The sequence below is a fragment of the Macrobrachium nipponense genome, chromosome 20 (genome assembly GCF_015104395.2).
Source record: "Macrobrachium nipponense isolate FS-2020 chromosome 20, ASM1510439v2, whole genome shotgun sequence".
In the NCBI taxonomy this organism is placed as follows: Eukaryota; Metazoa; Arthropoda; class Malacostraca; order Decapoda; family Palaemonidae; genus Macrobrachium; species Macrobrachium nipponense.
The window spans coordinates 16,229,243-16,245,971 of NC_061089.1; the positions used below are offsets into that span (position 1 = coordinate 16,229,243).

Sequence of the window (16,729 nt, forward strand, 5' to 3'; positions counted from 1 at the left end):
TATGAAAATAAAGTTATAAAATATATCCTGCTTATTTATAGAAATGAATTTTATTGAAATCCTTTATTTTTCTTACGTCACGGAAAATAATTCTATATCGGAAAATACACATTCTAACCATTAAATCATAAATAATGTAAAAAAAAATATATCAGAAGAACTGGTTATGATAACACTGCTAAAAGCCAATGTTGGGAAGAAAAAACGGCATCGCTGATATTCTGGCGTTGTTCCTCGTAAACACACGAAGAGACAGGAAGGACAAGAAAAGACTGGCGTATTATGATTTTTAATGTTGCTTATCATATACCTAAGTGATTACATGAACTGAGTATTAAAGGAAAATGATAAGGATGCGATTGGAATGAGTTGCTTTATTTTATACACCATTCACGCATTAACCATTTTTAGAGCTGTTGCCTAAGAAGTTAAAGCTTTTCACACATGGTTACTTGTCAACTACAGTTAATAACCTTTTGTGTGTATGGATGACAAGGTTTAACATTTCATGATTTTTTTCTTCTACTCTAAATGATCATCTAATGACTGACCAAGTAATCTAATATTCTCAATGTATTAATGTAGCCTACTCTCTAGTCAGGAAGCCAGTCCCTTCAAGGTTTAGGTTGATGCATGCAGATTTATTACTTATCTTGTGCACTTTTTGAATTGAATTATTTGTCCTTTGCACAATGTGTTCCCTGTTTTGCTGTACAAATCGGTCACAAATTGAATCTGTGATGTATGTTGCCGAATTCGTGTAAGTGTACTCCTCCTTAAACCTTATGAAGCATCAAAATCACATTTCCCAGGTTCTTTCGTACTGAGAATTTATTTATTACATTTTACAAATAACGACAGTAAGACTTAGACTTACTTTCTCCATTCACAACATCAGCCATCCCAATCAAGGTTGTCTGAGAACACGCCTAAAATGTAAATTATCAACCAACACTACGATGCTTTCGTTACAATCCTGTGTTCGCCCCATTTGTCCCCTACAGTCTTGGATAACTTTTTTTTGTCTCTTTTTGTTGTTGTTGTTGATAAATAAGTTTAAAGAAATACAAAGAGCAGGCTTATGTAGTGCAGACACCCAGACTGTGGGAGAAGTGAGGTGCATCAACCCTCCTTAACACTAGACTAATATGTGTACGACGACATTCTAGACCTCTGTAATTGTGATGATATTTCTACAACAGCCAACCGAGAAACTACTTTAGGATTCCTAGGATGTGGTACGCCATAATTAACCTCGCTCCACGAGTTATCCATCTGAATGAGTATAACGAGCAGGAACGGTAGACGTAACCTATGATCATATTTACAAGTCATCAACAAAATACCTTAATTTCCTATATACAGGATAAGATACTGTGAGGTATTTGGTTAACATATGTCATGAGAGTCTGGGAACTTAATCCCAAGGAAGAAGGTGCGAAGATATGCGTCAATAATTGTTTAGCCATTGAAGCAGTGATTGACGGGGTGCTTCCAAGTACTGAAATTTTCACGAATATATAATGAATTCTCCAAAGTGTTTAAATAACTAGGCTGTAGTACCATTACCAATGCAACGAGGAACTCTGATCAAAGGCAAAGAATTAAGTGAACGAAAACGACATCTTTGGCAATATGTCTATGACCACCCTTTTACACAAACGTAGATTTTTTTTTTCTTTTTATAAAATTGAAACAAGTTTCACTTTCTATCGTTTTCGTGACAAAGTAAAGGAGGGGATGATTATCTGAACGTAGCGCCGTTTTATCCCAGCCATGAGACTGCTAACCAACCCGGGATAATGCGATAATTCACTTAGTTTGTAAAAGACACATGCTAAGAAAGGATTAATTTTATCACCGTACAGTATCGAGCAAACATCAATTATTACAACAGTAATATCTGAATTTTGGATGACTTGTCTTTTTTTCTTTTTTTTTTAACAAAATGCAGTACTGAAGACGGTAAACTAAGTAACGGAATGAGTTTTGAGGAAACACAGACAATCATTGAATTACAAAGTTGTACCGTATGTTGCAATGTTGTTGTAGTCTCTTAACATGGAAAGTTGCCAAGTTAATAATAATACTTGAAACTGCATTTTTTCAACCGTTTTATGGTAAAACATTCTTTCACGAGTAAAAACTACATGTACGCACTTCAGCCCTCGTATTTACAAAGAAAAAATGAACTTTAATTTTGAAAGCAAAACAGCTAACCGAAAGAACTGTTGTACGAATAAGACTCGCTCTCTAGGCTGAAATTCGTGAGTAAAAACAGGCAAAATATCTGCTCTTGGCTGGACTTCATTAAAAGGCAGGGAAATCCGTGTTTTATCTTCAGCATCAACAAAAACTAGCTAAGAATTACCTGGGAAATCTTCAGCGAACGCTATTCCTATCGTCCTGCAGAATCAAAACAATGGTTACTATTATATCATGATGAAGTATTATGAAATCAAATGACATGCCATGCGAATTACGATGCCTGGTGACTAAATATCTGTTCACATGAGTATTATAAACCAAAGTGGGAGAAGAAGTGAAAATTCTTAAGAGTAAAAACTACACACACTTTATACCTCTCTGGTTTGATTACGGACGCGGAGCGGAACGAACTCTAACAGGGTGCATATGTGACACGCATACATTAAGTTTGGAAAGAATATGATACATCTAGTTAAGTACGATTATATAACTCCCTTTCTCCCTCTCTCTCGCTCACTCTCATTTACGTAACGGTTTCGTTTCAGAAACATTTAAAGCTTTTGTTTACAGAATAAGGTCCCTTTTCAAAGTCGCTAGTACTTTAGTTGTAGACTTTGACGAAGAACGATTGCTTCTTTGTTACGATCATATTTCACACATTTATAAATTATTCACAATTACTCTGTCCAGTTTAATTCCTTTTAGGACTAAGACCAACTGGGATAGATGCCTATAGAATTCTCTCTTTCTTTCTCTCTTTCACATTATATCTCTCGGACGCACACATAGCTACACATCCCTAACCTACATTTGAAGTTAATGCATATTTCAGTATTCAACGAAATCCATCTCTGGCAGATAGAATTCATCCGTGATGTCTGAAACAGTTGGTGGGGAGAAATGCGGTGGAAATGAACGCACCCAAATAGCCGTTGGTGTGTTCTGGCATCCGAGGTAACGATGGTGCAGTTCCTTCCAAGAGAACGGAGGGGAGACGTCGCAGGGAGCACCGAAGATTGTCCGTTGCAGCTCTCCGTTGGAGCCATCGTAAGAAGTTGGATGCGAGAGGTGGACTCCGCTTAACGAGGCCTGAAAGGGAGAGACCTGGTTGAATAATGTTCAGTTTTAATTGATAAAATGATCTCAGTTCAAAATATAAATGATGCATTTTACTTGTATTGGTTTTCTGATGACACAGCTCAGTTGATGTAAGAAGTTTGATTAAACTGAAGCCTACATAGATTTTTAAACGTTTGTTATAAGAAATAGTAGCATATACAACACAGAGCGTTGTAGAAGTTTGAGCAGAGTAAATAAATTTATTTTGTAATAATAAAATATAACTGAAGCGCGGGAGCAGTTCAGTATAAAGCCTGATACCGTATGTTTTTGTTTGCTATTTGATATACCTATAGGTGGAACGAGGAGGTCAGTGGTTAGTGGGTTCAAGATTAAGGAAAATTAAAGTGTGTGAATGGTAGGGATGAAGATTGACTTTTTGCAAACGGTACTTTTTGACTAAGAGAAGTCACAGAGACTAAATAAAAAGTGGGGAAAGGTGGAAGATATTGTTGGTGAGAAGGCTGAGCATCAGTGAGGGGATGTTTTCCGAGGGGAAGAGATCAATTCTCATATACGAGAGCAAATATGACTGGGGAGCGAGTGACGATATATGTTTTATAACTTGCAAAAGTAACAGGTACTATTAGTTATAATAAGTTTTCACTCCAGATTGGGATGTAACCCAGGACCCCTCACATCAGCGAAAGAGGTGAATCTCGTAGTAACCTAAGGTAGCCTAGCCTGACCTTTGCAAAATATGTTTAACAGAAGAGGCAAAGGTTGGAAAGCAGAACTTGAAATACGGGGGCAACACTACAGTGAGGTAGTTCCTCGTTGGACGAGTGGTTTGTATGCTCGCCTACCAATTCGGTAGTCCCGAGTTCGATTTCCCGCTCTGCCAACGTGGAATCAGAGGAATTTGTTTCTGGTGATTAGAAACGAATTTCTCGATATAGTGTGGTTCGAACCCCACAATAAGCTGTAGATCCCGCTGCTAGGTCACCAGTTGGTTCCTAGCCACGTAAAAATATCTAATCCATTGTACCGGCCCTAGGAGAGCTGTTAATCAGCTCAGTGGTCTGGTTAAACTAAGATATACTTTAATTAAATACAAGGAGGTGAAGTATAGGTTTTTATATAAGCTCAAAATGGAAAAGATGGCGCCGAGATGAATTGTGTTAGCAACGACCAAGGAGTGAGGAAACAGGATGGCTTGGTCCTACAAAGAAAATGGGAGGGGCAAAGTAGAGGGGGAGATTTATGAAGTAATAAGATAATAAAGAGGGATATATTATAGAATAACAGTGCTGTAGCAAGCAGAAAATAAGAGCGGTTTTATTAATGAAGCAAACATATCTAAGAAGTATCGTAACAAATAAAAAAAAAAAAAGTCACCATGAATCAAATTTTGAACTTTCCTTATTTTGCAATTATTCTATCATTATGCAAAGATGGAAATCGTAAAGATCACTGCAATAAAGCGGAAATCCTTTGAAAGGATTCCATCTGAAAATGGGATAACAGAAAACCCTTAATGTTCCCCAGGATGATTCCCGATCAAGAATCATCGGTCCAGATCACGACACAATTAAAAGCGAACCGAACACGACATTCGTGGAAGGCAGCCGTCGGTTCCCCTGGACGTTAGATGTGCTTTTGTTTGGTTGTTTCGATTTACAACTCTTCGTCTTTCTTTTCGTTTGTTTTCCACTCAGGTTTATCACCAGCTCATCTCTTAACCACATTAGCGTTGTGTTTAACCCTTTATTTCAGTTACTCCTTTTGTCAACACTTTCATCAAAGATTTGTCTCTTAATACTCTCGAAGACTGAACAGCTAAAGTACAACATTGAGATTTGAAAGGAACAACTGTTCGGGTGTATACATAAGTCGCTCATACCCCGTTGCTGTTTACCAAAAGTCAAGTGTGTTCATTCTAAAAGGAAATAATATCACGAAACCAGCCACAACAAAACAGTGACAAAGAGAGAAGTTATCTGTAAATATGCACCGTTTGACCTTAAGTGAAAGAGAGAAAAAGAGTGAGAGAGAAAAGGAACAAGAGGCGGCAATGAAAATCTCGCGTCAGACCCTCGGAGGAGGGAAGGAAGATCTGTAGAAACAGAGACGTAAAGGGCGGGTGGAATTCCATGGAATAATTAGATAAAGCAAAAGGAAAAAATCTCGAGGAAGTGTTGTTCACTTGGGTGTGAGTGGCTAGAGTTTTTTTCCTCCCCGGGTTAATTAGGAGTCCTTGAGTGCTGGATGAGAGAGCCACTTTGTCGTTTTCTGTGGAAAGGGGACGAAGGGAAGGTGGGAGGGGGGGAGTGGTCCCGCAGACCCACCACCGCTCGCTACCACTGATTTACGAATGCGGACAACAATGGCGTTTATTAATGTACGAAAGAAACGAAAGACTTTCATGGATGTAAGGGGAAAAATAGATATACCCTACGCGGCTGAATTTACTCGTGAAATCTCGTTAGTGTAAAATATCTCTGTTCTAGTATCGTCGCCTTGTCCCACTCGACACATTAAACGTTACGATCTACAAATTTTGACAACAAAAATATCTCCGTTATCTAATCGTAACACGGCTAAAAATAAAGTTTGAAGCCTTTCAATACATCCTTTAAAAAAAGAAAAAAAAAATTGACGAGTTTTTTTTGTGAGCAGATCTCATCTGTAGACACAATCGTAGCTCAAGGGTAGGCGCTCTCAAGTAAAGGACCTCCTCGTCTTTGAAAATTGTTTGAGAGTTTAAAAGAGCAAGCAAGGAACGAGAGGACTTGCAGTTGGTTTAGTTGTTGTTTGGTCTGTCTGGTCTGTCGCCTCTGCTTCTACGCTTCGTCGGGGGGGGGATGCGAGATCAGCCTCCCCGCCGGGAAAAATGTCGAGAGCGACTGTTCCTTGGGCGGACCGTGAGATGAAGAGCGGTCTCCATTAAATACAGATCCCTCAGAGGGACCTAGTAAATGTAAAAATGATAACAGATGCGGGGAGAAGGATCCGGGTTTAAGTCAGGCCCTTGGCCTTTTTAAAACGACTCTCATTCTGAGAAGACGAATGCAAGGTCATCTAGAATGTGGACTCTCCAGAGTTATCAAGAACGGGAGGAAAGCTCCTCGCAGACAATCGGGTTATACCACGGCCAACCAAAGGCTGGATTATCATTGGGTCAATGAAATGCTTATCTGCTTGGCTCCACTAGTTTTAAAAAATGAACTAAGCTAATTAGCAGAGTATAGCAATAGTGGACTGATTGCTGTACGCGTGTGTGTATCTATATTTGTCACCAAACTGCCATTTCTCCTGATAGGGTTAGTTCAAGGAAAATATGGCGATAGTCGCTATCACGTTCGACAGTTAACTGCTGAGTTGAAGATGAACCGAATCCCTAGGCCAGTTAGTTTTCTTATCATTAGTCACGTCATAAACTTACTCAGGAGACATCTTTTACCCCGTGTAACCAACAATTTCTCGGTATCTCTCTTATAACCGTGGCTTATGAATCATATATACTCCATTCTTCCTCATGGAACCGAAGGACACCAAACTTATGAAAGTTTCCACCGTTTCACTAAGCAAATAAGAAAAAAGGAAAAAAATCTTATCCTTGTATGATAAAAAAATGACACTCAAAGGGATTTTTCTAAACATACTTTTATGGAAAACTTAAAAAATATACTTTCGAATACATTTTTTTTTTAAATCTTGAAGACAAACTATTTCATACACGCGTGGTATATAATATAAGGATCTGCTGAAAATCAGTTTGAAGGACAGAAGAATATAGCTTAAAAAAGAAGAAGAAAGAGAGAGAAAAAAAGAATCGGAAATTTGTTACCCTGATAAATAGAGAAGTTACAACAGTTATGAGTAAGAAGAATATGGGGAAAGAAAATAGCACAGATTAATAAATCTAAGGAAATCTTGAAAAGTAAAAAAAGAAACAACAGAAAATGAAAGAATGAAAATCTCTTTTGTTTTTAGAAGCTACGTAAAGAAAAAAAAAACAAGAAATAGTGGCAGATTAGAGATTAAAATAATTCAAATAACCAAGCAAATAGCAGAGGGATGGGCAAAAAAATAAATAGGAATAAAAAACAGAAAACAAACAACTAAGCGTATATAAGAAAAAAGATAAAAAAGATATATAAAGTAGACGAAAAGGACATGGAAAAATGTAAAAGTAAAGGAATTAATCGATGCACTGAAATGAAGGGAAATAACTAAACCAAAAAGGAAAATAAATAAGAACAGAGAATTGGTAATGAAATGGGATAACTGGAGAAATATAACAGAATAAAAACACACGAAAGGAGAAATGGAAAACCAAGAGAGGTGAAATGATATGAGAGAGGGAGAGAGAGATATGACCAAACTAGATAAAAAGAGGAAAAAGAAATACGAGAGAGAGAGAGAGAGAGGGCAAACTAGATAAAAAAGGGAAAAAGAAATGAGAGAGAGAGAGCGAGAGATGGACATGTACGTAAATGGCACCAACTCACCTGGTGAACATGCTTGGTGCAGGAGTGGGTATGAGCGTAGTGTGCCCAGTGGCTGGTGAATTCCCTCCCCCAAGAGTAGTCCTCGGAACTGCCAGCTGCGTAAACCTGCAGGGGAAACAGAATAAACAGAAAGGGAAATGCTGCGTTGCAGTTTTTGATCGGTGCAATACAAATTTGCAACAATAACAGCGGACAGAATGGGTGCGAAGGCTCTCCGCTGAAAAGGGGGTCCAGTCCACTCTGAACGCTTTCAAGGCTGTGGATTTATTGTTTATTTCATTATTTCGTTTCTTAATTTTATGAAGAAGGTATTTCGTTAGCGTCAACGAGTGTGATCATGTCTAATGGTCAGTACATACATGTCCACACTCATTCACGTGTATAGATTGTGATTAATACTATTTCGTCTTCTGTTTGAGAATATTGTAAACTAAAACATTTACTTCATTCAACAATGATCTACTCTGAGTAAACTGTTCTGATAACCATAAACTCATTGTGATCGGTTTTCCATGTACTCATTTAGTTGTAAAACTCATAATGACACCAATAACTAATGGGTTGATATAACAGAGTAATTATCGCACCAATATATTATTCGCATTGGATACATTCAACGTAGGGTACGTCACTTTAAAAAAAACCGATACTATTTAGTCTTAATGTTCTTCTTCTGGAAATAATTGTTTTGTCAATAAATACATCCACGTCAATATCATGATTTAAAAAAATAGAATAAAAAATAAAAACAATCCGTACTAAAAGCATGCTTGGTCAATGTCCACTATCATTATGACTGCAACCGATAACGTCTCCAATGTTATAATGATTTTCATAGATGCAATAATCAAAAACTCCTCAGCGGAAGTAAATTCAAATCTTTTCAATGCTGGACCGCTTACCTCCATCCAAATCATTAGTCACCACCCAAATTTATTGTAACGTGTTTGGTCTTTGCATATTGGTTTCCATGAACTCTGCAAGATTTAATGATCCATCTTACAGCTTGTTTGTTTTTTTTTTTTTTTTGTATGGCATTTTTACGTTGCATGGAACCAGTGGTTATTCAACAACGGGACCAACGGCTTCACGTGACTTCCGAACCACGTCGAGAGTGAACTTCTATCACCAGAAATACACATCTCTCACACATCAATGGAATGCCCGAGAATGGAACTCGCGGCCATCGAGGTGGGAGGCCAAGACCATCCCGATCACGTCACTGAGGCTCCATCTTACAGCGATTCCTATACTGCCGGTGTAGTATACCTACTGCTTTTGAAGTAACTTATCCTATAGTCATCTTTTAGGATGCCATGCTTTTTAATGCATGGTTCAAGCAATTTTTGAAAGTTGGTCATTCTTTCTTTGTATCTTTACAGAACGACGCTAAAGTAAAGAGGAACTGCAGTGCATTCATCTACAACGGAGATGCCCCCCCCCCCCCCCCCCCCCCCCCCCCCACACACAGAAAAAGGAAAGCGACTGGGACACTAGTCCCAGAACCGAGGCTGGAATTAGCGAGGAATAGCAATCATACAACAGGAGGCATCTGTCTATCTAACACTGACGACGTCACGTCTTCTTTTTTCTCAGCCCAATCCCTAGATGGGGGTCGCGGTTTTCGACGAGGAGTCTTTCTCAGGTGTTTCTAAGGCTTACCGAACGGCTCCTCATTTCATAATTGGTTTTTGGCAGATGGTTCACGGACGAATGCCTTTGCTGACTCCAACCTTCCCTATCCAAGGTGATTAAAGCGAAGTTGGATATATGACGATCAGTCAGAGAGAGGAAAAACGCATTGCTAAGGTCTGCAAGAAGGATTATGATTATGTGAAATGCGTCTGTTCGTGTATACTTCTCTCTCTCTCTCTCTCTCTCTCTCTCTCTCTCTCTCTCTGTACATCACATTGAAGGTCTCTCTGGAACTCTATAAAGCGTAATCGATAGTCAAAATGTATTTAATAATATGTATTTAATAATAATAATGATAATAATAATAATGATAATAATAATAATGATAATAATAATAATGATGATGATAATAATAATAATAATAATAATAATAATAATAATAATAATAATAATAATAATAATAATAATAACCAACCCATCAGAAACAAAAACAGCAACCTCCTTGGAAAAGGCGCCTGGAAAAGCAAATCATGGTGATGAGATCTGACTTGAGTAAACTGAAAGAGATGGCAGAAAAAAGGCTAAGAAGCAAGAAAACAAGGGAGGAACTCAACGAGAAATACAAAGTACAAGAGAGGGGACTAAACAACACAATAGAAGATGTAAAACCGAGGCTTAAGGCCAAAGCACATAAGATTCAACAGTACATGAACAGGAATAAGGAACGAGAGGACTTGCAGTTGGAACCAACCAGAAAAGACTATACAGCCAACTACGAGGGAAAGACAACCACCAAGAAATTCCTGAAGCCGAACCAAGTAAGAGACTCTGGGAAAAGATATGGAGCAATCCGGTATCACACAACAAACATGCAACATGGCTCCAGGAAGTCATGGAAGAAGAAACTGGGAGAATAAAACAAAGATTCACAGAGATCACGACAGACACAGTCAGACACCAACTAAAGAAAATGCCAAACTGGAAAGCCCCATGTCCCGATGAAGTCCATGGGTACTGGCTCAAAAACTTCAAGGCCCTACACCCACGAATAGTAGAACAACTCCAGCATTGTATCTCAAAACACCATGCACCCAAATGGATGACCACAGGAAGAACATCCTTAGTACAAAAAGACAAGAGTAAGGGAAATATAGCCAGTAACTACAGGCCTATCACCTGCCTACCAATAATGTGGAGGTTACTAACAGGTATCATCAGTGAAAAGCTATATAACTACCTAGAGGAGACAAACACCATCCCCCACCAACAGAAAGGCTGCAGAAGGAAGTGTAGGGGCACAAAAGACCAGCTCCTGATAGACAAAATGGTAATGAAGAACAGTAGAAGGAAAACCAACCTAAGCATGGCATGGATAGACTATAAGAAAGCCTTCGACATGATACCACACACATGGCTAACAGAATGCCTGAAAATATATGGGGCAGAGGAAAACACCATCAGCTTCCTCAAAAATACAATGCGCAACTGGAATACAATACTTGCAAGCTCTAGAATAAGACTAGCAGAGGTTAATATCAGGGGAGGGATCTTCCAGGGCGACTCACTGTCCCCACTACTCTTCGTAGTAGCCATGATTCCCATGACAAAAGTACTACAGAAGATGTATGCCGGGTACCAGCTCAAGAAAAGAGGCAACAGAATCAACCATCTGATGTTCATGGACGACATCAAGCTGTATGGTAAGAGCATCAAGGAAATAGATACCCTAATCCAGACTGTAAGGATTGTATCTGGGGACATCAGGATGGAGTTTGGAATAGAAAAATGCGCCTTAGTCAGCATACAAAAAGGCAAAGTAACGAGAACTGAAGGGATGAAGCTACCAGATGGGAACAACATCAAACACATAGATGAGACAGGATACAAATACCTGGGAATAATGGAAGGAGGGGATATAAAACACCAAGAGATGAAGGACACGACCAGGAAAGAACATATGCAGAGACTCAAGGCGATACTCAAGTCAAAACTCAACGCCGGAAATATGATAAAAGCCATAAACACAAGGGCAGTGCCAGTAATCAGATACAGTGCAGAAATAGTGGAATGGACAAAGGCAGAACTCCGCAGCATAGATCAGAAAACCAGGAAACATGACAATACACAAAGCACTACACCCAAGAGCAAATACGGACAGACTATACATAACACGAAAGGAAGGAGGGAGAGGACTACTAAGTATAGAGGGCTTCGTCAACATCGAGAACAGAGCACTGGGCCAATATCTGAAAACCAGTGAAGACGAGTGGCTAAAGAGTGCATGGGAAGAAGGACTAATAAAAGTAGACGAAGACCCAGAAATATACAGAGACAGGAGAATGACAGACAGAACAGGGGACTGGCACAACAAACCAATGCACGGACAGTACATGAGACAGACTAAAGAACTAGCCAGCGATGACACATGGCAATGACTACAGAGGGGAGAGCTAAAGAAGGAAACTGAAGGAATGATAACAGCGGCACAAGATCAGGCCCTAAGAACCAGATATGTTCAAAGAACGATAGACGGAAATAACATCTCTCCCATATGTAGGTGCAATACGAAAAATGAAACCATAAACCACATAGCAAGCGAATGCCCGGCACTTGCACAGAACCAGTACAAAAAGAGGCATGATTCAGTGGCAAAAGCCCTCCACTGGAGCCTGTGCAAGAAACATCAGCTACCTTGCAGTAATAAGTGGTACGAGCACCAACCTGAGGGAGTGATAGAAAACGATCAGGCAAAGATCCTCTGGGACTATGGTATCAGAACGGATAGGGTGATACGTGCAAATAGACCAGACGTGACGTTGATTGACAAAGTCAAGAAGAAAGTATCACTCATTGATGTCGCAATACCATGGGACACCAGAGAGGGAAAAAAAATGGATAAGTATCAAGATATGAAAATAGAAATAAGAAGGATATGGGATATGCCAGTGGAAATCGTACCCATAATCATAGGAGCACTAGGCACGATCCCAAGATCCCTGAAAAGGAATCTAGAAAAAACTAGACGCTGAAGTAGCTCCAGGACTCATGCAGAAGAGTGTGATCCTAGAAACGGCGCACATAGTAAGAAAAGTGATGGACTCCTAAGGAGGCAGGATGCAACCCGGAACCCCACACTATAAATACCACCCAGTCGAATTGGAGGACTGTGATAGAGCAAAAAATAAAAAATAAATAAACTAATAAATAATAATAATTAATAATAAAATAATAATAAATAATAATAATAATTAATAATTATTATATTATTATTATTATTATTATGTATTTAGAACTATTATTATTATTATAATTATAATTGTTATGATTATTATATTATTATTATAATATAATAAGAATATAAAATTAATTAATAATTAATAATAATAATAATAATTTAATTATAATTATTAATTAATTAATTATTATTTAATTATTATTTTATTAATTAACTATTATTATTTATTATAATTTATAATTTGTTTATTTATTATTATTATTTTATTATATTATTATTTTATTCTTTATTATTATTATCATAATTGTTATTATTATTATTATTATTATTATTATTATTATTATTATTATTATTATTATTATTATTATGGGAAAATAAAATAAAATATTTGCTACAAATAAATTAAAAGTGAAATACTTACCTAATAATAATAATAATAATAATAATAATAATAATAATAATAATAATAATAATAATAATAATAATAATAACACCAGCCCGTAATTCCGTTGACGACCTACAGCACGATGAATATTGGACAGCTGCTTTATAATAATTATCCAACGTGCCAGAAAGACAAATCATAAGGAGAATTGAAAGACTTTTATATAAAATCAATTCTGTGAATTCTGCCATTATTTCTAATAAAAAATTATGATGATAATGATTATTATTATTATTGTCCGAGTCTATTAACTAGTTTGAAACCGCGAACAAAAAGCAGCCCCACAGATACTCTGTTTCGCGGGCGCGGCAATACGGATCGTCCGTCCGAAGTCCCCCCGGCCCCCCGCCACCACCACAGGCGTCGTATAGGTTTTCTATAAAACGTAGGTGACATCAAAAGACGCGGGGTTTTCATTGGTTCCCGGAAAACAAATCACCATGATGACACGGAAAATGGCGACGAACTTATAAAGCGGAATCCGCCACAAATCCCAAAAATAGATTCCCGTTGGAATTCCTTCCCCAACTGATTAATATTTTCTTTTTCTCCCGCTAGGTTCATTCACGCGCCTCGTTATTCCTCTCGCATTTTTTCTTTATTTACTTTTTTTTCTCTCTCTCTCTGGTCTTAATGAAGATGCTGGGGTTACGCAAAGTCAATGGCGCTATTTCTGGGCGGTGTTCATTGAGGGAAATACAGATCATTCATAATCGTGCGAGGAGCACGTGTTTTAAGTAAATAAGTTTCTCTCTCTCTCTCTCTCTCTCTCTCTCTCTCTCTCTCTCTCTCTCTCTCTCCCCGCTGATATTAAAGACGTTAGTCTATTTTCAAGTTGCTAATTCATGTTAATCGTATTGATTTTTAGCAGTTTCAATTTCACTGACAGATCTCAAATCGTCAGATCGAACCTCGAGCTTGCATAAGAGAAAGTTCATCTTTTTTTATATTTTTATTTATTTATTATTATTTTGGGGGGCTTGAGTATTTTAATGCCCTTTCCTAGCCCGTGACTGCAGAAAGAAAGGATACGAAAGAAATGCGGTGCTCAACCACGAGGGAAGAACAGTTATGAATGGGGAAAAACAGAGAAGATGAAGAATTCCGAATCTTGGCAGCCACTGAGCTCTTTATCCCTAAGAGGATCATCACGGTTTTCCACAGCGCAGACTGAGAGGAGTTAGGCGCGAGAAGTTCCACCTGATAGACCGGTGGCGTTAAAATAGTGGAGGTTTCTGGCAATTATACGAGATATTCAGAGAGGCCTTAACTACTCGATATTTGATTGAACAGCTCAATATACTCTGGCGTCGCAACAATAAAAGCAAAATGCGTGTTCGAGGATATTATGTTAATAATAATGATTTTATCACTATTATTATCATTATTATTAATTAATAAGGAGCTACAAACTGTAGTACAACAGACTTCTCGAAAGGCCTTGGAGTGAGTATGACGTCACAAGCTGGGCGAATAGTAATCCTCGAATACGCAATCTTTATGAATGGGCGAAGTTGTAAGGGATGTGTTGGGCGGGGGCGGGGGGGGGGGAGGGGTGGGGCGGGGGGCGGTCAGGTTAACGTTACATGCAACGGCAGGAATTTTATGCCCTGAAGGACTTCGACTGTACGTGAACGTGTCTTTGAATTTTATATGCCGTTTATTTATATTAAAAAAAATATTTTCAATGGTTTTGAGAATTGCCGCTACTGCTACTCAATAATAATAATAATAATAATAATAATAATAATAATAATAATAATAATAATAATAATAATAATAATAATAATAATAATAATAATAATAATAATAATAACAGTAATAGTACATTATCATTATGTACGTATTTTACTTTTTATTTGTAGCATAAATAATTTCTTCATTTTTCCTATAATAATAATAATAATAAAAACAACAGGAATATTCTATGGTCTAATAACAACCACAATAATTTTATAACCACAACTTAGCAAGGTGCAGTTAAAAAAAAATAATTCGAACTGACATTTACAACATTCCCTGAGAGCCGAGGGTCATTCCAGTTGAAGGTACTACCTCAACCCAACCCTACCTGGACATTCTTGTGCTTCTTGGAGGCGGCGAAAGCTTTGACGATTTCCCCGGCGTAGGAGGTGTCGACCAAGAGGGTCACCTGTCTGGCAGTGCAGTCCTGCAGGTCACGAAGGATCTCTCTGGGGCTGTAGACCTCCCCGCCCCTGACCTACAGGGATGTGGATGTACGTATATAGTCTCATTCTCAAACGTTTGAGGGTAATGAATGGTGTTTCAGCTTTATTAAAGTTTAGAAGTTAATCGAGAGCAAGAATACCTAGGGTTTATGAATTACATTTTGTCGTCAAATCTACGTTGACTTTATGATTGAATACACACACACACGCACACACACACACACACGTAAGTACCGATCGACTCCTGAGCTATCGACCAAATGCTGAATTATATAATCAATTGTTTTAATCAAGCGATAAATTCGAAGACGACTTTCTGTCTTTCTTTTTTCAAATCTTCAGTTGAAAGTTCAACTGGACAAAGACAACAAACTCTAAGCCCGAGATGTCTCTGAAGGGTTAGCAGCCTGCAGAGAGACTAGTTATGGGAAAAGGAGATAAAAACATAAATACGAGGGAATGGTAAATAAAGCTGAAATAAAATTTAAAATAAAACTACAGAGTTTGCTAGACATGTAAAAAAATTAAATAAAAGCACGGAGTTTGCTAGACATGTCAAAAAAGTCAACTAAAACCTCAGAGTTTGCTAGATATGTAAAAAAAAAATAATAATATAAGCACGGAGTTTGCTAGACATGTCAAAAAATTAGATAAAAACACAGGGTTTGTTAGACATGTAAAAAGATTAACTAAAGCCACAAAGTTTGATAGTCATGTAAAAAAAAAATAAATAAAAGCAGGGTTTGCTAGACATGTAAAAAAAAAAAAATAACCAAAAGCACAGAGTTTGTTAGACATGTAAAAAGATTAGACAAAAGCACAGAATTGCTAGACATGAAAAAATGAAATAAAACCAGTTTGCTAGACGGGTAAAAAAAATTAAATAAAAAATTAAGTGTTACTCAAACGGAAGGTTCTACCTCTTGCTACATTGAGGTCGTGTGCCGACAACCTATTTACTTAATTACGAATCCCTTGAATGAATTAGCCATTCATTCTAGAATGTCCCGTATCAATATCAACTTGTCAAGCCAATTTAGACTCATGAAACGGATGTTTGTCTTCTGAATGAGTTTCCTCTGATGGAATTCCAATGAACATTTTTTTTCATCAGTCAGGAATCTTTACACCTTAAATATTTTTCTTTCATTTTTTGTATAGAATGGAAAATTCTTACATCTTAGGTTTGTTTGTTGGTTTGTTTATACTTTTTTTTGGAGATGCCCAAATTAAACTTCCGGACAGACGTGCACTATCTAACCCTTTTCTAAAATAATAATAATAAAAAAATATACAATCTGAGAGAGAGAGAGAGAGAGAGATAGAGAGGAGAGAGAGAGAGAGAGAGAGATAATATTTTCCTTATCAATCAGCTAACGTACAAATACGTACAACAACAAGTTCAACCATCACCAGATCATTAAAGTAATCAATCTACTATCTA

General features: G+C 37.6%; 1 protein-coding gene across 1 annotated transcript in view; it reads right to left on the reverse strand.

Annotated features, from left to right (window-relative positions):
- Positions 1-277: 277 nt before the first annotated feature.
- The window catches only part of LOC135222471 (uncharacterized), a 69,075-nt gene continuing 52,623 nt past the window's right edge, over positions 278-16,729 (reverse strand). Inside the window, exons 5-7 of the mRNA XM_064260559.1 lie at positions 15,168-15,317; positions 7,782-7,886; positions 278-3,297 (exon numbers count right to left, since the gene is read on the reverse strand). Coding sequence (XP_064116629.1) covers positions 3,037-3,297; positions 7,782-7,886; positions 15,168-15,317 — 516 coding nt within the window. The 3' untranslated portion in view covers positions 278-3,036. The remainder of the gene's footprint in view (positions 3,298-7,781; positions 7,887-15,167; positions 15,318-16,729) is intronic.